General features: G+C 39.8%; 1 protein-coding gene and 1 non-coding gene across 7 annotated transcripts in view; both read left to right on the top strand.

Annotated features, from left to right (window-relative positions):
• Positions 1-27,804, top strand: part of EML6 (EMAP like 6) — a 262,431-nt gene that overhangs the window by 130,926 nt on the left and 103,701 nt on the right. For 5 of the 6 annotated variants that reach the window (XR_004273049.1, XM_032292107.1, XM_032292109.1 and 2 more), the window contains exons 7-12: positions 5,717-5,918; positions 9,136-9,273; positions 11,322-11,578; positions 15,029-15,241; positions 20,921-21,088; positions 25,451-25,557. Coding sequence is in view for 5 of the 6 variants with exons in the window: in XM_032292107.1 (XP_032147998.1) it covers positions 5,717-5,918; positions 9,136-9,273; positions 11,322-11,578; positions 15,029-15,241; positions 20,921-21,088; positions 25,451-25,557 (1,085 nt within the window). In the remaining variant the exon portion in view is untranslated. The remainder of the gene's footprint in view (positions 1-5,716; positions 5,919-9,135; positions 9,274-11,321; positions 11,579-15,028; positions 15,242-20,920; positions 21,089-25,450; positions 25,558-27,804) is intronic. The other variant, XM_032292111.1, reaches the window with a different exon arrangement.
• Positions 11,649-11,710, top strand: LOC116560735. Its single transcript, XR_004273116.1, has one exon. It is a non-coding gene; the product is annotated as a U7 small nuclear RNA (small nuclear RNA).

Genomic DNA, 27,804 nt, shown 5'->3' with positions numbered 1-27,804 from the left:
AGCACAAAACCCTGCAGGTTAAAATATTAGCATAACATATTTTGATTGATTCCTTCACTCCGTGCCGGACACTGGGTCAAGTATTGTTGCATTGAATTATCACAATGCTATGAAGTGTGAGTGCTAGTATCTCCACTTTACAGATGGAGGAACTGATGATATGAATGATTAAATACCATGTCACACAGTTGGGAAGGGCTGGGATATAAATCCAGTTCATATGTTTCACTGTTCAAAATAAACTAGTGGTAGAAAGTAAGTAATTTCCCTTAGTAATGCGGTCCGATTTGATATTCACAGACTAGATATCCCCATGGCCAGGCTTCAGGACTGTAGCAGAGGGGATTGGAAGGATGCTGCTTCCATTCTTTGGTCTGAATATAAACTCAGGGCTGTGGACTGGTGAGAATTTGGTCTTGCCATTAGAGGATTTTTTTTTTTTTTAGTTTAGATGGGTGGTTTGCTCTCTACTGCCATCTGCTGGCTCTCTGTACCAAGCACAGGCCAGAGAAACCACATTTCTCGTCACAAGTGGCTCAGGCCATAGCGTCGAAATGTGGACACCTCATCCCTGTGGTGAAACGCCTTCAGTTCACACCATCAAAAGTAACAAAGATGTGTATTTCTGCAGAATAGAGAACTTCTGTGGTTTTAAATAATTAGGACTATTTCTCCTGTTTCTCTTAACCACTGGTGGGTTTCTAACCGTATTACAAATACTAGCTTATCTTTCTCTGACTCCTAGAGCAGAATATAAAGGAGTGTAAGACAGTTTCATTATCTTCCACTGCTGCAGCTGCCCTGGCCAGCCCCACTGAGACATCATGATTATATTTCAATTCTCTGGGTTTGTGTCAGAAGTAAAAACAAAGCCTGGCTAGACAGGAGAAGTGAATTAGTGTCAGAACTTTGTCAGGGATCTGCCAATCACCAAGTCTCACCAGCAGGTGCCCAGAAGAGACTGTGTGGTTCTCTTTACCACTCTTGCATGCAGAAGAACAATTAGGTTTAAAAAAGATGAAAATAGGTTGTTAGTAGGAAGAGTGAATACAGCTTTTGACCTACTGCTACCTTCCTATTTAAAATGGTTATCTTAGGAATGAGAGTGATCCGGTATTGCATCTATCACCTGGTAAACAGACCCCATGAGGTTGACTTGTCTGATGTGACAAAAGACAGCTGGTCTGTTTAAAGAACTGAGTGCTTATGGAGAGACCCAGTTCTCTGAGAGAAAATGTTCACAGCTCACTAAGTTGATATTGCAAACCCTGAAAATATGTAGCAAATCCTTCTCTTGTTCTCTTCCCTTCCACCCATATGCAGCCAGAAATAATCCCTGTCAGTTTACCCTATTGCCTTTGCTAAGAGTGAAGCTTTACCCTTACGTTGGTTAGTTCAGTGGAACCCTTTTCCAAATGAAATTACAGATCGTGCGGTGCTGAGGGAAATGCAGCTGTGGGATCCTCAAACTCCTGCCTCTTGCTGTCCCATTTCCGGGCCCTCTCCTTGCCAGGACCCTGGCACCCTTCTGAGGAATCCAAGAGTTCCCTGGATGCGGTCTGAAAAACACTGAGTGCCATGTGACTTGACTGGTTCATTAGTCTGGTCTGAATTGGAAGGTTCATCTTTGTTCCTGAGCCTCTTAACATTTTTTAAAAGACAAGATAGGCTGGGTGCAGTGGCTCATGCCTGTAATCCCAGCACTTTGGGAGGCCGAGGCGGGTGGATCACGAGGTCAGGAGTTTGAGACTAGCCTGGCCAACGTGGTGAAACCCCGTCTCTTCCAAGAAATACAAAATTAAGCCGGGAATGATGGCAGGCACCTCTAATCCCTGCTATTCGGGAGGCTGAGGCAGAAAAATCACTTGAAACCAGAAGTAGAGGTCGCAGTGAGCCGAGATCACCACTCCACTCCACCCTGGGCAAAAGATGGAAACTCCAAAGTGGGTGGGAGGTGGCGGGGGAGGGGGGAAGACAAGATGACAAGATATATGTATTTTTAATGTTGATATTTAATTCCAGGTGGTGCGTTGTTGTAGTAGTGTTTTTTTCCTTGCTGAATTTGTTTCGCCAAATAAGATTAAAAAATAGCAGGACAATAAATACAGTAAAAAAGTAGATTATTCTGTTTTTGCTGATGTGGGCATATCATTAACTTTTTCCTTCCTGATAATGCTGAAGAGTACAGCATTAAATCTTTTCTGTAATACAGCATAAATATATGCTTGACCAAATAGAGCTCCAGGTCCTTGAGAGAAATTTCTGTTTGCAAGTCATTTGGCCTTGTGACACCAGACATGCTGTAGGAGGCCTTGGGGAGGATTGGTGTGCTCCTGCTTACAGTGAAGCTGGGATTCCAGGCTTCGCTGGAAAGGGGCAGTGTCCTTAAACAATCAAAGGCATTACAAAAGGACTGTGATCTGAATATTCAATAACAGTCAAAATATATAACATGTCACTAAGAGATAGAACGTATATGTCTATATGTGTATATAATGTATGTGTATATAGGTTGGTTTTTGTTGGTTTTTGGTGCATGGATATCTGCTTACATACGCTTGGCCCCTTCTTAAAATGTCAGCTTCATTAGGGTAGGCGCCCAGCTTGTTCACTGTTAAGCTCCAGTGTCAGGCACAGAGTAATGCTGAATAGAAACTTCTGGAATAAAGGAATGAGTAGATCCCTTCTTTGAATGTTCTTCCTAAGTAACAGGGGTGGTATCTTTTATTCCTTGGCATCTCAAGAAATGTTTGTGATTTAGATGTTTTATTTCATTTGCTCAGCAGTCTTTATTGAGCATCTACCACGTGACAGTCACTGTGCTGGGTACTGAGGATACAGCAGTAAATAAAACTGACAAAATTCTCTTCACAGACCTTTCTGTTCTACTTAGAGGAAGCAGACAATAAATACAGTAAAAGTAGATTGTTTTTTGCTGATAGCGAAATATCACTGACTCTCCTTCCTTCCTCATGATGCTGAAGAACAAAGCGTCAAACCCTTTGTGTAATAAAACTGTAGACGATACAAGCCTGCTGGGGAGACAACTAATTCAGCCCCTCCCGCCAAGCCCCTGCAGGAGCTGAGAGAAACACCAGGGAGAAAACGGGAATATGTTGACTCATGAGTGGTAATGAAACCCAGAGCAGGGCAGGAAAGAGATCAGGACAAGGGGGGCCAGTAGCAACAGGATCGTGGGTGCAAAGCCGTGTGGTCCTCCACAGCTGAGCTGCATGCCCTGTCAGCTTGCAGTGACATCCTGACTGCTTTCACCATACATCTGTCCTTCTCATCCTTGAAAGTCCATCCCGATGTTTGCAGTGGAGGATTTTGAGTGATTGACCCCGAGCTAGCGTTGCCAAGGTATCTCTATTCCTCCTGGCGGGAATAATACATCTGCCTGTGTGCTTTCTCGTTTCAAGACATATAGCAATGAATTCAGAGCAAGGAGTAAGAGTTATCTCACGTAGTATTTGTTTAAAGCTTTGTGCCTAGAAAAAATTACTTTCTCTTAATGCATTATCTCTTTGGATCCTCTCAAGACCAAGTGAGATGATTAAGATGAGCATTACAGTTAGGGTGTCCATATAACCCAAATTACCCCTTCTGTTGTCCCAGCATCCCAACTGGCTTAGTATTTGTCTTGGATTTTTTTTTTTTTAAAGTCAGTCTTGCTCTGTCACCCAGGCTGGAGTGCAATGGCATGATCTTGGCTCACTGCAACCTTTGTCTCCCAGGTTCAAGTCATTTTCATGCCTCAGCCTCCCAAGTAGCTGGGACTACAGGCCCGCACTACCACGTCCAGCTAATTTTTGTATTTTTAGTCCAGATGGAGGTTTCATCGTGTTTGCCAGGCTAGTCTCAAGTTCCTGGCCTCAAGTGATCTGCTTGCCTCAGCCTCCCAAAGTGTTGGGATTGCAGGCATGAGCCACTGCGCCTGGCCGTTTTTTGTTTTTTAATAGACTTTATTTTTTTTAAGGTAGTTAAGGTTAATAAAAAAAATTGAGACTTGCCATGTACCCCTTCCCACCCACAACACTTCCGTCACTATCAGCATCCCCCACCAGAGTGGTACATTTATTCCAGTGGGTGAAGGTACCTTGACATGACATTACCTCCCAGAGGACATAGCTCACATTAGAGTTTACTCTTAGTGTTGTACGTTCTGTGGGTTCTGACAAATGTGTAATGACATGTCTCCACCATTATAGTGTCCTACAGGATAGTTTCACTGCCCTAAAAATCCTCCATTCTCTGTCTATTCATCTCTCTGCCCTGGATTTTTCGTTTTGCAGTAAATAGGTCTTGGAATTTTCTGGCTGAAAATATTTTGATAGAAGTATTTATTAGGTCTTTCAACATAGGAAAGCTACTTTCTTAGTCAAATATTTCAAAATATTATGTACATTTAGTTTTAGAGCCTCTCACACTTAAAAGGCATTCTAATTGGAATGACAAATTACATGGTCACCATAATTATACTCTACATCTTAAGGGGTGAAAAATTGGTCCCCAGAAAGGAAGGAGCACTCTTGTGTCTAGCCAGTTGGGCCTGGAGCAAGAGTAGAGCCCGGGTTATGAAGCTTCTGATACTTTCTATCCCAGAGACAGAATGCCTGCTGGGGAGGCAACCCGGAGCTCATCACATCCTCACCTTGTTCTAAAGTAGTTAGGAAAGTGATATTGCTGCTGTATTTCTAAATCAGATTAGAACATTCTCTGCCTAAGCAAATAACAAACCCTTAAGGAACAGAACAGACTGCAAGCAATCTAAGAGATCAAGACTGAGATGGAGGTATGGTCTTAAAAGGAGTGCTATGCTTTTGGAAAAGAGGCTTTTGGAGAAGATACCATAAATCAAGTTGGTGAAGAACAGCATCTTCATTGATAAATGTTTGATGGTATTTTGATACTGAAATTGGAGTTTCATTTGCATATTTCTGAGACACAGTGCATCTATTTATTCAGTAATGTATCTAGGTTCTGATCAAATATGTATTGAACTTGCCTAATATGATAATTAGCTGTTCTGTAGTATCACCCACATATAATTTTAACACAATATTATTGTTCCTAAAGGTTCCAAAATAATTTCCTTCTGATTTTCTATCATTCATAGAAAATCAGAAGGAAATTATTTTGAAGGTTAGGTTTTCATAAAGACCAATTTATCATCTTATATTTACTTCAAGATACAGTATTTAAAATATATTCTACTGTTTAAGACCAGCCTAGGCAACACATAGCAAGACCTCATCTCTACAGAAAAGAAAAAAATTAGGCCAGGCATGGTGTTGCATGCCTGTAGTCCCAGCTACTTGGAAGGGTGAGGCAGGAGGATCACTTTGAGCCCAGAGGCTTCAGTGAGCTATTGTGCTACCACACTCCAGCCTGAGCAACAGAGTGAGATCCTGTCTCAAAAAAAAAAAAAAACAAAAAAAAAAAAAACCACAATCCTGCTGTAGAAAAACATAGTTATCCTAAGTCAAGGAAAAGCAGCTGCTTTTTCACAAACTAGATCACGAGGGGTAGCAGAAACATCCAACACTTGTAAGGAAATAACACAGAATGGTGGCAGAGTTTATTTTCCGCCTCCAGGAGTCTCTAAGATGTGTCACATTTGATGCTATCCTGGTTAAAGGGTATTTACTTTACGCTTTTTTGGTTTTTGGTGAATAGTGTGAAGATTTGCTTTTGTTTTACTTATTTTTGTCAGGCCTCTCTATCCGGAGCGTGTGCTGGAAAGCAGACCGCCTTCTAGCGGGGACCCAGGACAGTGAGATATTTGAAGTGATTGTGCGAGAGCGAGACAAGCCGATGTTGATCCTGCAGGGCCACTGCGAGGGTGAGCTCTGGGCTCTGGCCCTGCACCCCAAGAAGCCTCTGGCTGTGACAGGCAGCGATGACCGCTCTGTCAGGTGAGGCCCCACTGGCCGCCGCTCTCATCTCTCTGACTTCTTTGAGATGGATTTATTTGCCCAGATTTGCTTATTAATAGAAGGATAAAGTGTGAACAGAACCACACAGTTTCCAAATGAAACATTAAGACATGTAGCTCAACAAGTGGGTTTCTTGGCATTTTGCTGCTGCTGTTGTCTTTCTTGGCTGCCTCTTAAGTCAAGAGAATGTTTTTAGAAGTGAAAAATATAATGAATATTGGTAAGGCTGGCTTACAGTTCTTTCTAGTTGGAGACGTAAGAGCTAAGCACACTCATCTGTGATGAAATCATACTGTCCCCTCATGCCCTGGGTCCTCTGCAGGGGACTGCATAGAGATTTTACAATTTCATTAGAGACTCTCTTGTTCATCATCATTAGAACTTAAATTCTGATTCTCAAAATTGTCTTGAGCACATGAGTAAACTGTTGTTTCTTTTTAAATTCTCAGATGAAATTTTGAACCACATCATCAGATCAAAGAGTCATGGGGCCTGAGAGAATAGTTTTCTCAGGGCCTCCAGCTTTCTTGCTGTGGATCATTCTTACTCTTTGAGAGCACGACTGGGTGAAATGAGCACAATGACTTAGCTTCCAATATTTTTGTACCTATTAAGGGAATGAACATATGATTTAAAGGTTTGAGATGAATATTATCCCAATTTCAGTATTTTAGTATTTAGATGTGCTCAATGACAGATAGGCCAGAAAGACAGAGGGTGTGAGAGGAAGAGACTGATCAGTCGATTGAACGGCTGCCACCTCTGGGTTTTAATAGCTAATATAGAACAATGTAAACTGTACTAAAGCTCACTGCTTCCCTCCTCCCTTATTTTGTATGTTTATGAGTTTAATCAAAATATAATTAGTGTTTTCATTAATTCTATTTTTTCCATCTCTACCAAGCATGAAAGCCTCATTGATCTGAAAATCAATGAGAACAACTAAAACAACTATTGTTCTCTCCTTGTGTGACATAAATGGTTATTTGGTTTATTCTTTGCTTTATTCACTTCCTCCTTTTCTGTTTTTCTGTTACTTGAGTTTTCCCACTTATTCATACACCTGTGAAACTCATTCATGCTTATCCAGAAAGAAGTGATTTCAAGGAAACCCTTCGCTTTTATATTTTGACACTGTTGGGTCTCAGAATTGCAAACATCCCTGAGAAGCCCTGACTGCCTGAATCTTATTCCTTTTAACCATTAATTTGACTAGAATCTTTAATGCATTTTTATACTAAGTATTAAAATTTGGAAAGGCTAAAAGTCGTCATTTCTTGAGAAAGATGAGCATAGTGACTTTAGAGGATAATGCAGTTTACTGAGGAGTGATGGTTTCTTTACTAGTAACTCGAGGCTTGCATTGCTTAAAATAGTACAAGGTTAAAACAGCATGAGATCATGAATAATGGATGAGGTATTGAGAACATACGCAGTTTGAAGCTGCACAGTACGGGCTGCCTAAGGGACTGGTAAACTATTTACTTGCAGCTCAACATCATAAGGGTTGTACCCCACCCCTTCTGATGGCAGAAGGCTTTGAGAGAAACCATGCTGCGTGTGACTTATTCTTGTCTATTGCAGAGCTCTAGCTTCTCAGTCCCCCAGCAGACAAGATTGTTTGTATTAAGAGAAGACTGTCTTTAAAAGAGTTACTAATTGATGGAAATCAGATACCACAATTGCAACCAACATGTAAAGCCTTTTTTGTATCTTCAGAGGTTTCATTCAGGTTGACACACTTTGGGGTGCCTGGCTGTAGGTGTTGTGGAGATGGGAGCGTGTGCTGAAAGCTCTGTTTGAGCTGCACCTGCCCCTTGCTAGCCCCTTCTCCAACAGTGACTGTGTTCACCAGCCAGGAGTCCTGTGAGGTGTCCGCCCCATAAAAGTAGACCCATCAGCAGCGGGGCACCGAGGGAGCTTGTGAGGAACAACAGCGGGGATATCATTTGCTCTTCTTCATCTCAGACACGTTTTCTTCCTAGGAAGGCCAACAAATGTAATGTGTATTTCAATCTGTGTGTGCTAAAGTAACTGTTACTAGAAAGCACTTTTATATATTTACATACGTATATAATGATATTGATATACGTATATTGATATGTAGATTTATATTTATATTGAGAGAGATATATATTGATCTGTACTTTTTTTTTTTTTTTTTTTGAGACAAGGCCTTGCTCTGTTTCCCAGGCTGGAGTACAGTAGTGTGGTCATAGCTCACTGCAACCTTGAATTTGTAGGCTCAAGCCATCTTCCCCCCCTCAGCTTCCCGAGTAGCTGGGATTACAGGCATGCCCCACCACACCCAGCCTTTCTTTAAATATGTTGCAGAGATGGAGTTTCACCATGTTGCTCAGGCTGGTCTTGAACTCCTTGGCTCAAGTCATCTTCCTGCAATGGCTTCCCAAAGTGCTGGGATTATAGGTGTGAGCCACTGCGTCTGGTGCATACTTTTTAAGAAGCTAATACTAATGGTATCTTATCCTATAAGTGCTTCTTAACTTGTATGTGTGATGAGCAACCCTTGGTATACATGAAGGAATGAAGGACAACTTTTAATTTTCAAAGAGAAGGTAACATTTTGTATAAGGTGGTATTTAAAATTTACATCTTTTATTTTTTTATTTTTTATTTTATTTTTTTATTTTTAGGCAGGATCTCGCACTGTCACCCAGGCTAGAGTGCAGTGGCAGGATCGGCCTTGAACTCCTGGGCTCAAGTGACTTTCTTGCTTCTGCCCCCCAAGTGGCTGGGACAACAGGCGCACAGCACCACATCCAGATAATTTTTGTATTTCCTGTAGAGACTGCGTCTCCCTATACTGTCCAAGCTAGTCTCGAACTCCTGGGCTCAAGTGATCCTCCTGCCACAACCTCCCAAAGTGCTGGGATTTCAGGCATGAGCCATCATGCCCAGCCCTGAATTTTTTTTGTTCTGTGAATCTCAAAATCTTTGGAAATGTTATCTCATTTTCTCATTCTTGCTAGTTTCCTTCAAATAATGAAAATGACCTAAAGAAGCACTAAAACGCCTTTCCAGATTCAGTGACAGGCCACGATAAAGGGCTCTGGTATGGTGTTCCTGTGTCTTTTCTTATTACTGTTGGTGTGATGAGCAGGTCTTCTTGCCTCGGGCTGGCCGATGACCATGGGAAGTTGGTTTTGTTTTGTATTGACTTCGTTCTTGTGCCTAGGCTGTGGAGCCTGGCCGATCATGCCTTGATTGCCCGCTGTAACATGGAGGAGGCGGTTCGCAGTGTAGATTTCAGCCCCGACGGATCTCAGCTGGCCCTGGGCATGAAGGATGGCTCTTTCATTGTTCTCCGAGTCAGGCACGTACTGATGTTGAAAATGGTATTTAGAAATGTTCTTGTGTTAAATGTTACAATGTTCCTGGTCATAATACGTGCCAGGACCTGAGGGAAAATCCATTTACCTGTTCAAATAGGAATACTGTAGATCTGCGATCCCCTATCTGTAATTCCGAAGTCCTGACACTCTGAAAATACAAAGTTATTTGATAATTTGGTAGCACAGCCTAACCTAACAAACTGATGTGAGGCTGTTTATAATCTAGTAATCTCTTAGGAATAATCATGTGTCATGTGACTTGCTGCAAAAGTATTGTGTTTAATACAGGGTGCTGCCCCAGCCCCCACTGGGGATGTTACATAATATATTGTATATGAACCTTTCTAAAATCGAATGAATACTGAATTCCCAAGCACATCTAATTCCAAGAGTTTCGGATAAAAGATTGTGGGCTTTCTAGTAAGCCAAGAAAAGAGGAAGAAAGAATAAAGCAGCATCCAACAGCACCAGATGTTTAGAGGTGAGCTTCAGTAAAAGATTTCTTCTACCCATAGTTGATACTAAAATGGAATATTTCCGATTTACTAACATCCTATATAATTTTTACTGGAAACAATTATGATCCACCCTTGTAATTCCTCTGAATGCATTTGTTGCTCTCTCAACTCACATGTTTTGTTAAGTACAGAAAAGAAAATGCAGCTGTAAATTAAACATTGCCTGTTTTGCACAGAGAATTCTCTGTAGCTCTGATTGAAGAATGATCTTAGCACGGTTTATTACACTAAATTCTCACTACCAACCACATGTAACTCCTTACTGAACTAGCGGGCACCATTTTCTTTTTCTGCCTAGAGATGTGTGAAAAGATGGCTAAGTACCAGATTTCTTTTTTGATTTCTTCCCAAGTCCTCCCCGCCAGAAAAAATAATAATAATAAAAATAAATCCTACACACCTATTTTATGACATGATAGTGCACTATAATGCTATTAATAAATGATGGCAGGTATAAGGGACTGTTAATGTAGAGTGGCTATTTGGTATTCTTTATGCATTCAGTTTGTTTTAATGAAGCCATCTTTACTGACTCAGGGGACCTGCTAGTCATAATCCTGTCTCACAGTTGTAGGAGAAAAATAACCCCAGTGAGCTTTCAAATGTGAGCAGAAATTCTTAGAAGAATCTGGTCAGAAACAAAACATTTCAGTGACTCACTGTATTCATGACAGTGAAATGTTAAATGATTACATCACAGTTTACTATTTAAAAAGGTAATTTTCTTCAGCTGCTTTTTTGACTTGATCTTTTTGTGACAATAGGTATCAAGCTTAATAGTCACTAGTTTATCTTAAAGTATAGCAAAGATCACTTATTTTTGCTAGCTTTGATATATTCTACCTTTTTCCATGGTAGAATATATCATGGTTGTATTCTTTTATTAACTTTACAAACCTCAACTTTTGAAACAGAAGTTTTAGGGAAAAGTAATATACAGTTAAACATGAAAGAAAAATTCATCTTTTTAAAATTTTAAAAATTGATACGCAACAGATACACATGTTTTCAGGGTACCTGTAATTGAACACATTCATATAATTTGTGAAGATCAAATCAATGTAATTGGGCTATCCATCACTGTAAATATTTGTCTTTTCTTTCTGCTAGAGACATTAGAATTACTCTCTCCAGCTATTTTGAAATATATGATAGATTATTGTAACCTATAGTTAGCCCACTGACCTATCAAATGCTACGTCCTGTTTCTTCTGTCGAACTGTGGTTTGTGCCCATTAATCAACCTCTCTTCATCACAAATGTGTGTTTTGTTAAATTTTTTGTTTTTACTTTGGAAGCCCAAAATATAATTTAAACAGTGTATTATTCTCCTAAAATTCCATAAATTTTAAATACCATTTTATGTATTTCCTCAAAAGTTAATTCTTTAATTCCTGCAGGTTTCGCTCTCTTTCAACACATTTCTTTTTCTGACACATATATTTTAAAACTTGACTTGGATTTTCTATTTGTAGATTTGCTGCTTATCATTTTGCTTTTTATTCTTATAGAGATATGACGGAAGTAGTTCACATCAAAGATCGAAAAGAAGTCATTCATGAAATGAAATTTTCTCCAGATGGTTCTTACCTTGCAGTGGGATCCAATGATGGCCCAGTAGATGTCTATGCTGTTGCCCAGAGGTATAAGAAAATTGGAGAATGCAACAGGTCCCTTAGCTTCATCACGCACATTGACTGGTCCTTGGATAGTAAATACTTACAAACTAATGACGGTGCAGGAGAACGATTGTTCTACAAAATGCCATGTAAGTCGTATGTAGGCCTTGGATGTTTCTGAGAAGCAAAATTTTGAACCAGGTGAAGGAAATACAGGACAAGGATTACGGCTCTTTTAGAATTTGTACAGCTGGTTTTCTGGTTTTTGCCAGAAAGCCCCTGCCTGTCACATGATCCCAAATAACGAACATGTAAGAGTTTAATGAGCTGGAACATGTTAAACTAAAAATTACTGCACAACAAGGGACGCCATGAATGAAATTTAAAAACAAGGCATAGACCAGGCATAAATTCTTGTCATTGTTATAACGGACAAAATATACATATCTAGAATATATAAAGAATGCCTAAGGATAAGGTAAAGGGACGAAAAAAATCTAGAAAAATAGGCAAATCTCAACCAATAAATGACTAGGAATCAGGGAAATGATAATTAAAGCTACAGTAAAGTATCATTTTACATTATTTAGATTGGCAAAAGTCTGAAGGTGAGAAGAGGGGAAATGGAAACCACATATGCTCCTGGTGAGAACATGCACAAAGGCACGTGCAAAGGATGTTTGTTCTAGTTGTGTTTGTAGTAGCCAAAGATGAGTCACAACATCTAAATGTTTATCAGCATGAGGAGAGTTCAGTTAAATATGGTATAGTCACATAATAAAATGCTATAAAAAACTTGAAAAAATTAAACTAGAGCTACTTGCATCAATATGGATAGATCTGAAAAATACAATGCGGAGCAGACAAAAGAAAGTTGTAGAAAGATGTGTACAGTATACAGTCATTTATATAAACTTCTAGGACATGAAAAAATTCAGTATTATTTATGACCAAATATGTATATAGTAAACGTTTTAACAATGTATGGGAATGATAAATACCTCATTCAGGGTGTTGGTTGCCACTGAGAAAGCAGAGAGATGATCTTGGAAAGAATAACCCAATGGGGCTGGGCGTGGTGGCTCATACCTGTAATTCTAGCACTTTCAGAGGCTGAGGTGGGCAGATCATTTGCGGTCAAAAGTTCAAAACCAGCCTGACCAACATGGTGAAGCCCCATCTCTACTAAAAACGCAAAAAAAAATTAGCATGGCCTGGTGGTGGGCACCTGTAATTCCTGCTGCTTGGGATGCTGAGGCAGGTGAATTGCTTTAACCTAGGAGGCAGAGGTTGTAGTGAGCTGCGATCATGCCATTGCACTCCAGCCGGGGTGACAGAGCGAGACTCCATCTTAAAAAATAATATATTTTAAAAAACAACCCAATGAATTTTAACTCGGAAACATTTTCTTTAAAATTCTACTTTGATAAAGACATAATGTTAAGATTTGTTGAAGCTGTGTGGTACAACACTTGTACACTGTAGTAGTCCATATAATTTTCTGTATGCTCAAAATATTTCATAATTTTTTAAAGTAGAGAAAATCTGAAACAACTGTAGAACCAACTTTCAAGCATTTGGATGTTCATGACCTGTTTAGTTCATTATCCAAGTCCGTTGCTTTATCTGTTATTTTCTTTCTTCCTACTCTTTGCCCATTTCATTGTTAATTAATGTGTATCTAAAAAGTTGAATAACTGGTGATAATGCAAAATAGTATCATAATCCTTCTGTCAGTGCCTTGCACACACAGTTCTGCAGTAGGGTTAGAAATGAATGAAAATGAACTGGGGGTGTCATCGGTGGGTTTCAGCTTGTCAGGCAATAGTACTCCCATCGTAACACAGATAACCAGGGATAGTCGGCTACGTTATCATTAGACAACTGGTTTCCGCCAGAATAGACTGTTTTGAAGAACAGTCTATTGAAACTTCAGAAAGAATGGCACTGGGAGTATTAGAAACTCTCTGAGATCAGCTTAGAACTCCAACACAGCATTTTAAGATTTAAGTCTTCAAAGATTTGAGGATCACAGTCCTTATTTACTTAGATTGTTTTAGTCTCAGATCTGTGTTCTTCATAATTGGAATCTCTTATTGGTTGTTCGGTGAAATGTGCCCATTAGGATTTTTTAAAAGCTATTTTTTTGATCTCACCATAACTTTTTAAGAGAGTCACCTGACTTACATAATACTCATTTATTAACATTTAGTTTGCATAATACTAAAATAAATGTCATAAATAAGACTCTGCCTCATCAAACTCTTCAGCGCACCATTGCTGAGGTATGTATTTCTTTGTCTGTCTTCTTCGCTTGATATTATTATATATATATTTGTATATAAAAAATATTAAACACAGGTTTATCATTTGCAGTAACAAAATACTATCCTGTTCAGGGGTGATACCATAATTTACTTCATCATTCTCCTATTATTGGGTATTTGGGCTTATTTCTAGTTTCTTTGTTGGTCCAGCTGTTGGAATTCCAAATGCCTTTGTACTGGTGAAATTTTCTCTCTTGAGTTATTCCAAGGACTGTATTCTTCAGGGCAAGACGCTAGGTCAAAGTCTATGTTCCAACTACAAACATTTTTACTTTGTTTTCTCTGTCATGAATTTTTATGTAATGCTGTTTTTATAGTCCAGAATTTGAAGGTGCCAATTTTATAATGCACCAGTATTATATAAGAGCATTTATTCTCACATTCTTTATTTTGAAAATACTTATTTTGAGAAAGAAATTAGGTAATATGCTTAATTGTCTAGATTTTGAATTTGAAAATTGTGTGTGGCTAAACAGTTTCCCAAATGTTTCTTGTTTGTGTTTCCTCCTTTGTGTGCTCTCTGGGGAACATCCCTGACCTGCTGTGGTGGGAATTGGGTACTAGGCCATCCGTTTGGGAATTTACCCAGCACAGTGGTCGGGATTATTTTCCCCTATGATTTATATTTTATTTCATCATAATCTTGTAGATTTTCAGTGCTTAGTACTTATAAATTTAAATAATATTCACTAACTTTTTTTCATTAAAATATTGAGCCTGAATTTTAAAAACATCACTTCTGAGCATCCTTAAATTGTGAGAAATAGAAGTTCAGGATGAACTTAGCCCAAGTTTTTAAAACCTGGCAAAGCATTGTTGACTAAACCTGATGATACATGATAAAAGTCATTTCATTAATAATACAAAGCATAAAAACATCTGTATCTAGATAAGTAAATGTCAGTAGCTTTGAGACATTACATTTAATATGATAATCATTTTCTTTTTAAATTTTTTGATACATTTGTGTGTTTATGTGGTACATGTGAAATTTTGTTATGTGCATAGAATGTGTAGTGATCGCATCAGGATATTTAGGGATGTGTTACCTGAATATTTAATCATTTTCTTCTTATGTCTGAGAATTTTGAGTATGGGCTTTCTTTAAACCATGCAAAAAAAAAATGACAAATGGGATAAAGAGATTAGAATATGTAGTTTTATTAATTTATAAAAATTTTTTTTTAAGTTTCTGATCTTTATAAAAAATGAATAAAGTAAATTAGAATAAGCTTTTTATTTAAATGTAATGTTAATATTGATTATTTTCAGCTGGGAAGCCTTTAACAAGTAAAGAAGAAATTAAAGGGATTCCTTGGGCTTCCTGGACATGTGTGAAAGGCCCTGAAGTGAGTGGAATTTGGCCCAAATACACTGAGGTTACTGATGTCAACTCAGTGGATGCAAATTACAGCAGCTCAGTGCTGGTGTCTGGAGATGATTTTGGACTGGTTAAATTGTTTAAATTTCCTTGTCTCAAGAGAGGTAAGGCCAAAAGAGATGTTTCATTGCATAAAGATTTACTGTAAACTGTACAGTACAATTAAGGCTGATCTTCCAGCTGTCTGTTCCAATACACTCTTTATTTTATCTTGTATATTTATTTTTACTCTTCTACAATTTTAAATAGTTAGAATGTGGCATTGATGTCTTCTACTTCTGACATCCTAAGGTACGTGGTTTTGCAAATTTAAGAATTTGCTAATAGAGTTATTACCATATTGTGATTGGTAAGCTTTGTTTCACATTTCAAATAAATTATATTTATGTAAATATTCATAGTTTATATATAGTCCATTAAAATGTTGCAACTAATATTCTTTTATGATTCAGAGCTATTGTGCTTATACATGGAAAAGCAAAGCAAATCCTTTCAAACATAATTAAAATCTGACTGTGGTTGTTCTGGTGAAAATACACTTTATGGACCTCTCGTCATAGCACTAATTTTGGAAACTAAATTTACATAACTGGTGGAAGTTTTGAGATAAGTTTAATTCAAAACAACCCTCTCTGCCCTCATGTTTTATTGTTTTGTTTTGTTTTGTTTTGTTTTTAAAAGTGTTTGACTTCAATTATGTCGCATGCTCAAGCTTTGTAGAAGGTGATGAATTAACCATGTGATGACTGTCCTCCTCTTCCTTTGCAAGTTTAGGCAAAGCCCATATTCAGGCTCTTCTGAGACTCCTCAGCTGTGCCTGAAAATCTGATCTTAGAAAAGTAATCAACAGGGACATGCTGCTGCCTGAAAACTTTCACTTGAACAATTTTTAGATTAAGCAAGGAAAGGGATTGAAAAATGCAATCAGAAAGTCATTTTCAGCTAACTGGCAGTTTTGAAGCAGACAATTGTGGTATAAATGGAACATAAAATGCATAACAAAACCACCATCAGTGAGACATCACAAAACAACCATGTGTTTAAAATGCACAAGGCACAGGATTACCTCAACATGCCCAATTCATACTCTTCTTTCTCCAGACAAGGGCCCTTTGAGTAATAGGGTATATCTTGTTAGATTGAGTAATATACCTGCAGAGGGTAAGTTAGGCCTCCAGGAAGAGTACTTGGGAATTCAGAATTGAGACGAAACAACTTTGGGGTCAGAGACACCACTACTGGTCTCCGGTGTCAGAACTTGGGAATAAACATAACTCAATGAGAACTGGTATCTACTATACATCCCCAAGTCTTGTAAGGTGGGCTTGGGTCTGGAAAATAGCAATGGAAATGTGGATCTATTATTAGAACAGAAAGGGTGTGTTAGTCTATTCTTACATTGCTATAAAGAAGTACCTGAGACTTGGTAATTTATAAAGAAAATAGGTTTAATTAGCTCATGGTTCAGTAGGCTATACAGGAAGCATGATGCTGGCATCTGCTTGGCTTCTGGAGAGGTGTCAGGAAACTTAGAATCACGGCAGAAGGTGAAGGAGGAGAAGGGAAGGCATGTAACATGGCCGGAGCAGGAACAATAGAGCTAGAGCCAGGTGCCCTACACTGTTAAACAACCAGATCTCGTGAAAATTTGTTCACTATTATGAGGACAGCACCAAGAGAATGAAGCTAACCCATTTGTGAGAAATTCACTCCCATAATCCAGTTACCTTCCAGCAGGCTCTGCTTCCAATTCTGGGGATTACAATTCAACATGAGATTTGGGACACATATCCAAACTATATTAGAGAGGGTGAGTTGTGCTGTCAAAATGAGTCACCATTACATAAAAATCAACTGTGGATAATGGCACACAGAGGGCATCTGCATGAATGAGGAGAGATGGACAGCCAGATGACATATGGTGAGAATAGCAAACCCTCAGCAACCTACAAAAGTATCCATGTCTTCATAGCAAATGGACTTGTGTTCTACTTTTCATGACAGATGGCTTATAAATCTTATAATTTGCATCTGAGACATTCAGTCTTCTGTGTCATTTTTGTGCCAGAAGTCCTGGTGGGGAGGTGAATAAAAAGTGGGAATTGTTGATGGGAATAATAGCAGTTGGTGGAATGTGTCTGTCTATAATTTAGGTGACAAGCAATAAGTATTCCATGCACGTTTTAAACCTGTAAACAGCCAGATATGAGCAGGTGCTGATGACCATGAGCAGTTGTAGGAAGTGAGCAGGCATTATTGTTTTCTACTGGGATTTTTAAAAACTCACAACCAAGTTAATTTGACATGTTTGCAATTATGTGTGGATAATATTCAGTTGTACAGTAATTAGACATAAGTGTTCTGCAGTTAATGAAAATGGTTGCTACTGGTATTGTGTTTACATAGCCAAACCAATTTGTTTTTCTCATTTTGACAGTTTTCACATCTTAAAGTAATTAGGATCAATACTGACAGCTTTCCCTGATACCACTTAGACTATATCCTGTTTGAGCATCACCACACAGACACTGAAACGAGGTAAAATCCAAGGTCTTGCTCAGTGACATTTGCCGTGTCCTAATAGCCTTGGCACTCACCCCTACTTCAAGGGGAGACTCAGAGGCTCTCCATGTTCCACCTGGAATACCCATTCCATTCCTCCTTAGCACTACACCTCAGCAACCCATGAAAGTATCCATTTCCCCACAGCAAATGGACTTGGGTTGCACATTTTATGGCACGTGGCTTATAGACAACTTGAACAGCCGCCTCCTATGATGAGCATCCTGAATGTTAAGACTTGAGTTGTGGAAATCTTGGATCTTGGATCTTGGAGGAGCCAGTGCTGGCTTTCCATATGTCATGGATGAGCTTGATGCAGTGCAGGGACAGGAAGGCCAGTGTGGCTAGAACATAGTGCACGAGGGGAAGAGTTGCGTACCATGGCATTGGAGAGGGTGGCAGGGCTGTGTCATAAAGGCCCCCCGGCCGCTGCTAGAAATTGGAGTTGTCTTCTAAGTGCAGTGAAAAGCTATTGATGGTTTTACATGGAGTGATACAACCGATCTAAGTTTTTAAGACTTTTGATGTTTTGTGGAATGGTTAGGAAAGGGGAGGTTTCCAGTAGAGAGATTACTGCAAGAGTCCAGTAAGAGATGATGCAGCTTAGATAAAGGTATTAGGAAGAGACACAGAGAGGTGGTTGGGCTTCAGATACAGTTTCCAGGGAGAGTTGAGGCTTTTACAGATGGATTGGATATGAGAATAGAGGAAAAGAAAATAATCAAGGATGACTCCTAAGTTTGGGACTTGAGCATTGGGGTACGTGGTGGCAGCATTTACAGAGCTGGGAAAATGAGAAAAAAGATGTTTGTCTCTGGGAGTGCACATAAGGGCAAGGGGAATGTCTGGGTCTGTTTTCCCTGTTGTAAGTTAGAGACCCATATTGGGCATCCAGATAGACGTGGCACAGAGCCGTCAGTACTCCAGGAAGACTTCAGGGCTGGAGATGAGCACCTGGCAGTCACACTGACAACACTTTAAAGCCATGGAAGAGGAGGTCGATAGAGAGGGGGTGAGGGCTGAGGCCTGAGCCCTCCTTGTGGTAGAGGACAAAGATGTCTGGTGAAGTCATTCAGTGTCCCAAGGAAAGCCTTCTGAGAGACAGGCCTTCATTCAGTGTCCCAAGGAAAGCCTTCTGAGAGAAAGGTCTTCATTTATTCATTAAGTGTTTGTTAAATGCTGTTATAGGCGATGGAGATATGCCAAAGAGGAAAACAAGCACAAATCCCTGCCCTCATGGAGCTGCTTTGTTCTACTGAAGGTCCACAGTTAATATACAAGAACATGTAAACATATCTGATTGTGAGAAGTGCTATGATGAAAAATAAAGCAAACAGTGGGAGTAGAGAATTCTGGAGTTGGGCGGCGTAGTGTTGCTGTTCTAAATAAGTTGGTCAAAGAGAAGCTTGCTGTTATGGTTTCATTTGACTTGGAACCTGAAGAAGAATGAAGGATCCAGCCATTCAGATATTTAGGGAAAGAGTACTTCAGACAGCGGAAACAGCAAAGGCCTAGAAGCAGAGAATGCTTAGCTTGTTTGAGGAATAGCAAAGAGAACAGTGTGCCTGGAGCAGAGTGAGTGAGGGGGAGAGAAGGCAGAAAGAAAGGATCAGAGAGATAAGACCTAAGCATTAATGACACTAACGCTTTTGCAGGTTCTAGTTCTAGCTTGCAAAGACTATATTAGTTATCTGTTGCTGCATAAGAAATTATCCTCTAAACTTAAAAGCTTAAATGCACAAACATTTATTATATCATGGTTTCTGGGAGTCACAGATTCCCAAGTGCTGTCAAGTGAAGGTTAAACTGAGACCAGAGGATTCACTTCCAAGATGGCTCACTCACGTGGCTCTTGGCAGGAGGCCTCAGTTCCTGCTAAGTGAGCCTCTCCGTAGATTGCTCGAGTGTGCTTGTGATGTGGCATATAGAGATCCAAGAAACAGAGCAAGGAAGAATCTGCAGGACCTTTTATCACCTCCTCTTAGATGTCACCATTACTTTTGCCATATTCTGTTCATTTTGTGTCATATAATTTGTGGACCTATTTTTAAACCACTACGAAGAAATAGGCATATTGATCTGTGGGGAAGGTATAAAGGTCAAGGAAGCAAAGAATGGGCCAACACTTTAAGATGTAGAGAGAGATGGGAAGAGTATACCTTGCTCCCCAATTACTCAATTATCAACACTTCCAACTGATCTTAGTTGGAGCCAGTTTGATTTTTTAACTGAAACTGATTTAGGTAACTTTTTGACATAGGCAAGTTTGCTTTTGAGACCCCATGCTTCCTTTGCCTTCTGCAGCAGAATTCCCCTATTTTTTCTGAGAACCCCTCATATAATGGGGCTTATCTGGTCACAGTGTGCTCTCAAAAAATGTGGGAGCATGGCATGCAGCAGTAATTTTCACCTTATAAATCATTGCGTCTCCAGTGGACATTTGAAATTTACACATATAATAGTCGAACAGATGGCCTCCCCCTACTCTAATAAAAGAGACTTCATTTAGAGAAACTGTAAGAAATAGAAATGTTTTTGAAGAGAGGATGGGGGGGGTGTTTGATCTCCTGAAATCTCCCATGGATTGTGGGATTCTAGGCCTCCATGTAAGATGGACCCTGCTTATTACTTGAGTACCTTGAGCTGCTGTGTACTGAGCATATGCTGAAGGACTTACTACTGTAGTTCACCCACAAATATCACTTCAAGTAGCTTTTTCTATTGCACTCACTACCTTGGGGTTAGTGTTCACTAGGTAAAGCAACCAGTTTAAGGGGTAGGAAATGATTCTCCAGACGCTAGGTCTACGTGACTCCAAACAATTTTATTTCCATAGAATTATTTTCTGTTTCCCTGTTGCAAAGGATTGCCTGTTTTATCTTGCATTTAAATAAGAATGTGTAAGATGTTCACTCTCTATCATTTATTTTCAGAATCAGTGAAGCAGTAGGCAGCATATGGAACAGGTTCAGATGTGTTCTGAACTTGTTAAAATGTAAGCCTACAGGGCTTACATTTTAAGACCTATTTTTAGCTTATTGCATATTGGAATAATTGACATATCTTTTGGAGCATTTGCTTATATGTTATATGTAAAATTAAACATCATTTTTGGATATATTTAAAGATTTTACTCTTCAACATGAATAGGAGTGGGGGTTTTTTAAACTAATGAACGCTTCTTTTTTCATAACTAATTCTCTCAAAAAATATTCTTTCAGGTGCCAGATTTAGAAAGTACGTGGGCCATTCTGCACATGTCACAAATGTCCGCTGGTCCCATGACTTCCAGTGGGTGCTGAGCACAGGAGGGGCTGATCACTCGGTTTTCCAGTGGAGGTTTATTCCAGAAGGTGTCAGCAATGGCATGCTGGAAACTGCACCCCAAGGTAAATCCAGCAATAATTTCTTAATATCATTTTATTTTTAAATAGGCATTTCAAAGAATGATCTAACATGTATTCTATAGGTAAGGAGTTTAAGCGATTTTGGAAAACTGATTTTTGTAGTCCTAAGTTTTAAGAAAAGAAAAAGCTTTAAAGATTATTATGTGCTAGTTGGATAATTTTCTTCAAAGGATGTTGCTATACCAAGTGCAGTGTGACGTCAGCAATGTGACATCAGAAATGTCAGACTAGGAAGCTCCTGACATTCCCTCCACTCATGAACACCAAATAAACATTGATTCGCAGGTCATTTCCCTCCAAGAGACAGTCATACAAGTTGAGAAACTCCTACCCACCAGGCAACTGAGATAACATCCACATCGAGTAGGTAGGAAAAGCTGAGGCACACTCTGGCAGGAACCTGGCCCTGAGCACTGCTTCATGAAACCAGGACAGGAATCTTTACCATCCAGCTTCTCCCTGTGGAGAGAAGAGTTTGGACCTCACACATAGTGCCCTAACTCTAGGTTCCCCATGGATTGGCTCTTCTTTCACCAGCTCTAGGAGTGAAGGGCATTAGGCCTTTGGGAGTCTCTAAGCTACAGGAAAGAAGCCTCAGTTTGATACAAGTGTGCAGGCCTTCCAGGGGCTTCATCCCATGGGAGCAGTTCTGAGAACAGGCTCAAAAAATGTAGCCCAGTTTCTCCCTGGACGGGGTTTATGACACACTTCCAGAGGCTACTTGGCAGCTTGGCTTCTAACTAATATGCAACAGGGAGTTAGAGGGGCTGACACACATTAGCCCAGCTGGCAGCATGAGAAACAGACTGCTACCTCGGAGTCTCCTCTCATCACTCATCCCAGTGATGACTCCAGGTCTAATAATATCCTTTGGAGGTCAGGCGTGGTAGCTCACACCTGTAATTCCAGCACTTTGGGAGGCCGAGGCAGGCGGATCATGAGGTCGGGAGATCAAGACCATCCTGGCCAACATGGTGAAACCCCGTCTCTACTAAAAATACAAAAATTAGCTGGGCGTGGTGACGTGCACCTGTAGTCCCAGCTACTAGGGAGGCTGAGGCAGGAGAACCGCTTGAACCAGGAATGTGGAGGTTGCAGTGAGCCGTGATGATGCCACTGCACCCCAGCCTGGTGACAGAGCGAGACTCTGTCTCAAAAAAAAAAAATCCTCTGGAAGGAGTTTGTCCACACATTGAACTCCCTGACTTTTATAGATTCCACTCAAGGTGGAAGCTATAAACCTCCCACTTCTGGGAGCAGAGGGGACAAAGTATATGAGTGTCTGTCTAGTTCATAGAGAAAAGTAGAAGTTTTATATGGACCTGTAGGCACTTCCAGGAGCTTCTTCCCTTAGAAGCAGTGATGAGAAGGACTCTAAGAATGTACCTCCTCATTTCTTCCCAGGCAGGGTTTATGCCACGTGTTGAATGCCCAGCTTTTACAGTTACCTCCCAGAGGGCTCCATCCTAAAGCTTTTTTGCTCTGGGAACAGAAGAGACTAGGAGTATTCTTGTCTTCCTATATCACAGAACAAAGAGGTGGTCTTAAATGGGTTTACAAATACTTCAGGAGCTACATCCCCTTTGAGCAGTGCAGAAAAAAGTTAGGAATGTGCAACTCCCATTTTTATAGCATACACTTCCAATGGCGTTTTGATGACCTGCCATCTAATGACTTGCATCAAGGAGCTAACAGGGCGAACATACAATAGCCCTCCAGCAGCCGGAGCTCAGCACTTCATGAGCCTTTGCTCTGGCTCACTCCAGTGATAAATCTGAGCCTACCTGCACTCCCTGGAAAAAGTTTAGCCATATATCAAGTGCCACACCTTCTATAGCTCCTACCCACGAGACTGTCTCCTCAATTACCTAGCTCTGGAAATTGATGGGGCTTTGCATTCCTGAGTGGACTTAGACCACAGAAATTGAAGAAGCAGAGGTACAGTGGGCCACTTCATGAGCTGACTCCCCAGGATCAGAGGGTACAGCCTAAATGTGAGTACAGGCAGTTGCCACAGATTGCCTACTTGGCTTAGCGCAGAAAAAGTAAGCAGTAAATGGCTGTGCTCAGCTTCACTGTGAGGACAGAAGGAATTGAAACACAGAGCCCATACCCCAACCCTTCCAGCTACATCAAGGGAGTCTAATGTCTTCTACCTTTACAGTCTTGTGGTACCAACAGGACATGGCACATTTTAAGTTCTAGGGCCACCAAAACAGTAGTCTGGGCAAACACACAGATTTGAGAGGCACCTCAAAACCACTGGCCAGTCAGATTGGTGAGATCCTTCTTCTGTACAAGGCCAGTCTGACAAGATAAGGAGAAGGAGCTTCTTCTTTTTTTTTTTTTTTTTTTTTTAAATCTAATGCACAGAAACCAACATAGAGTGTCAACAACAATGAAGAAATGAAATTCCCAATAAAAGAACAAGATCTCTCAGAAAGCAACCCCAGTTAAGTGGAGAGATGTGATTTACCCAACAGGGAATTCCAAATAATAGTCATAAAAACCCTCAATGAGGTCAAGAGAGCAATACTAGAACAAATTGAGAAATTCAGAGATAGTGTTTTTAAAAAGCACCCAAAATATTTTTGCTGAAGATGGGCTGGGTGCAATGGCTCATGACTGTAATCTCAGCACTCTGGGAGGCCCAGGCAGGTGGATTACTTGAGGTCAGGAGTTTGAACACCAGCCTGGCCAACATGGTGAAACCCAGTCTCTACTAAATACAAACATCAGCAAGTGTGGTGGCGCACATCTGTAATCCCAACTACAAAGAAGGCTGAGGCAGGAGAATTGTTTGAACCCAGGAGGCAGAGTTTGTAGTGAGCCAAGACTGTGCCACCGCTCTCCAGCCTGGGTGATAGAACATGACTCCATCTCAAAAAACCAAAAACAACAACAAAAAACTTTCTCTGAAGAGTACTGTAACTGAACTGCAAAATTCAGTAGAGAGGTTCAACAGCAGACTAGATTAGGCAGAAGAAAGGAACAGTGAGCTTAAAGACAGATTACTGAAAATCATCCAATCTGAGAAACGAAAAAGAACAAAGATAGTTTAGAGACTTATGGTGGTCCAGCAAGTTACGTGTTACCAACATGCCAAAAAGAGAAGAGAGAGAAGTGGGCAGAAAATCTGTTCAAAGAAATAACGGCAGAAAAATTCCCATGCCTAGGAAAAAAAATAAGCCAAATCTAGGAAGCGCAAAGGACACCAGATAAGGTGAATCCAAAAAGATGCACCCCAAGAAACATCTTCATCAAATTAGCTAAAGTTAAAGGCAGAGTATTGAAAGTAGTAAGTGGAAGGAGAATCATCACACCTTAAACTCTATAGAGGTTCAAGGAAACCTCTATAAAACCATCAGCAGATTTCCCAAGTGCATGTTGAAGGCCTAAGGTTTATGTGAAGAATTAACCTTTGGGGGATAACAAGAGAGAATACATTTCAGCTTCCTTAGGACAGTTGTAACAGGCAGAGGGTCTGCTCAGTCAGGCTGCAGGGGGACAGGGTAACCTTTGAAATGGAAGTGGCCTTCAGAATGGGGCTCAAGGAATGGTTCATGGCCGCGGCCTATGTGTTCCCATTCAATGGTCATATATGTAGTCTTTTCATTTATATCCAGTCTGATGTCAGCAGGGATGAGCAGGTGATAAAATGAAAGATTATATGAATAACTGTTGGGAAGAGTTCTGCAGTGGTTTGGGCCGTGACAATTAGCAACACTCAGTGGGCATGTTAAAAGGCTAAAGAGGATCTGTATTGAAGTAAATGGTTGCATTTATTTTTACCCCAGCCTTTCCATTTATAAAACCTGCCATTTTACAAAGCAAAGCTGAAAACCCAGGTTTCTACTATCTAATAGAAATGTATAAATGACCGACCTGGGCAGCATGGCAAAACCCTGTCCCTACAAATAAAATTTTTAAAAATAGCTGGGCATAGTGGTATGTACCTGTAGTCCCAGCTGCCAGGAGGCTGAGGTGGGAGGATTGCTTGAGCCCCGGGGGCAGAGGTTATAGTGAGCTGAGATTGTGCCACTGCACTCCAGCCTGGGAGACAGACACTGTCTCAAAAAAAGTATAAATGGGTTTCGTCTGCCTGGTGAGTGGTGTGGAAAAGGAAGTTTCCCTAGTCTGTTAATGTTTCTGAAAGGAGTGAAGGGTGGGCTGAACTAAACCCAAAGATGAAAGAAAGATGTTTTCACAATATATATTAAATGAAAACTATGGTATAGTTTTTATTTACTTTGCTGGCATAAAAGGAAAAATATTTTAGATAATTTCAGCTGCTCAGAGTCTCAGAATTTTTGCTTTTGTTTCTAATGGGTTGTTTCTCTGCAGAAGGTGGAGCTGATTCTTATAGTGAAGAATCTGATTCAGATTTATCTGATGTGCCCGAATTGGACTCTGATATTGAGCAAGAAACTCAAATCAATTATGATCGCCAGGTCAGTAAGCGGGGAGCAATGAAAATTTGTAACCCCAGAACGGGATCTCATTGGATTTGGACATTGCACTAAAAATGACTGGTAATTAGACAATGAGAATTAAGGCAAAAACAAGAAAAATAGTCTACTTTGTGCCTTTAAGTGCCGGATAAAACCAAAGTGTTTACCCAGTCACACGGTTAAAATTTATTTCAGTGGAATGTAATTGCAAAGTTTCAAAACTCAACCCCGGGTATTTGGGCTTTTTGCCTCCCTCGCACCTGAAACTGAAAATATTTTTTTGAAGAAAAATGTGTAAGGAAGCCATAGGTCTTTTTTTACTTTCTTAGCAGATTATGAAAGCATGTGTTTTCTTTACAAGGATGGATATGCTGGAGGCATGATGATTTGCATGTGAGCTTGTTAGCCCAGTTTTTCTGTTAACTTACTGCAACCATTATCCATTTAATTAAAGTAATTATCCATTTAAAGTAAAAGCTCAAATGTGTATTAATCTCTGCAGTCAGAAATTACCTCTAGTAGAAAAGTTGGTCAGTTGCCTTCAATTTGTTTTGGAAGTTGACATATCATTTTAGCACTAAACAGTCAGTGTTAAAGCAGTCCCTCAGAGGGATTTGAACACATACCACCTTGTTATGGCAGTAACCATGGGGGTTCTCTTTTTCTTCCTTGTCACTTACCAAAGGTATTTGAAGCAAATTCTGTACATGAATGTGGAATGAATAGAACTTCAAATTTCAGATACATCAACTGTCAGTGTTGCCAATGGAGATTTAGGATATAGGCCTATGGCAGCTACCATGTATTGAGAGAAGTTGAGTATCTTGCCCAGGTCCATTTTGCTTGTAGTATTAGGATGACATTGCTTATCTAGGCTTCTCTCCAAAGTGCACATTCTATGAGCTACTTGGTTTGCCTTTAAATAAGCACTAAATTGGAATATTTTTTAGCCATAATCACCACTCGTTGTTCAGGGTTTGAAAAATTGGATTCGTACCAAGACAGTCTGATGGTTTTGGGTCAACCCCATGACTAAATCAGCTTGACTGTTTATTGACACATTGTATTATGCAATACGACTCCTAAAAAGAACTTCAAGAGAGATTATTGTCTGTGGCCATACAACCCTGAACGTACTCTCGATCTTGCCTGAAAGGAAATTATTATTGTGGAAATATTATGCAAACACTAAACAATATTATACTCTGGTATCAGGAGACAATAAAATCTAAACAGAATGAACACAAAATTTAGGAAAAGAAATCTTTAATCAGGAAGTATTTGTTTAGTAAAATGATGCTAGTAGAAGAATGAAAAGGGACCAGGCACAGTGGCTAATTCCTGTAATCCTGATGCTTTGGGAGGATGAGGTGGGAGGGTCACTTGAGGCTAGGAGTTTGAGACCAGCCTAGTTAACATAGTCTCTGTATCTACAAAACAAAACAAAACAGCTGGGCATGTGCCTATAACCCCAACTACTCAGGAAGCTGAGGTGGGAGGACTGCCTGAGCCCAGGAGTTTGAGGCTACAGTGAGCCATGATCATACCACTGTACTCCAGTCTGGGTGACAGAGCAAGATCCTGTCTCTAAGAAAAATAAATAAAAGAATGAAAAGGTAGACATAAAATTCATGCCTACAACCTAAACAGGTTGAATATCCCGAATCTGAATTCTTCAAAATTTAAAACTTCATAAGTACCAGTATGATGCTCAAAGGAAATGTGCATTGCAGCAGTTTGTATTTTCATTTGGATTTAGAATGCTCAACCAGTAAGTGTAATGCAGATATTCCAAGATCTGAAAAAACCCGAAATCTGAAACACTTCTGATCCTAAACATTTCAAATAAGGAATACTCAACCTGTATATTCTCCCTCATGTTTCACTTTCCAATGCTTTCACCGGTATGTGATTTACCTTCACAATATTCCTGAATAGGGATTTTTAGACTCAATTTTACAGATGAGAATTTGAGGCCCACAGAGTCTAGGAGACCTGTTTAAACAGTAGAAATACCAAGACTGGAATTCATTGCTCTAAAGTAAATAGTTGGTGAGCTGATGAAAGCATCATGAATTCAGACGAATAATTATCTTTAGATTCTAGAAGCTTAGTTAATTGCATCTGTAGTAGACAAAACAGTAGTGAGATTTCTTCTGACTTTTTAAAAATGATTCTTGATCAAATCCTAAACAGGGACCTTATATTTTATGATTTTTAAAAATAGTTTGATCAGGCAAAAACTTA

The sequence above is a fragment of the Sapajus apella genome, unplaced genomic scaffold (assembly GCF_009761245.1).
Source record: "Sapajus apella isolate SASKATOON/1434 unplaced genomic scaffold, GSC_monkey_1.0 scaffold26, whole genome shotgun sequence".
NCBI classification, from domain to species: Eukaryota; Metazoa; Chordata; class Mammalia; order Primates; family Cebidae; genus Sapajus; species Sapajus apella.
This window is presented reverse-complemented; position numbering and strand designations above follow the sequence as displayed.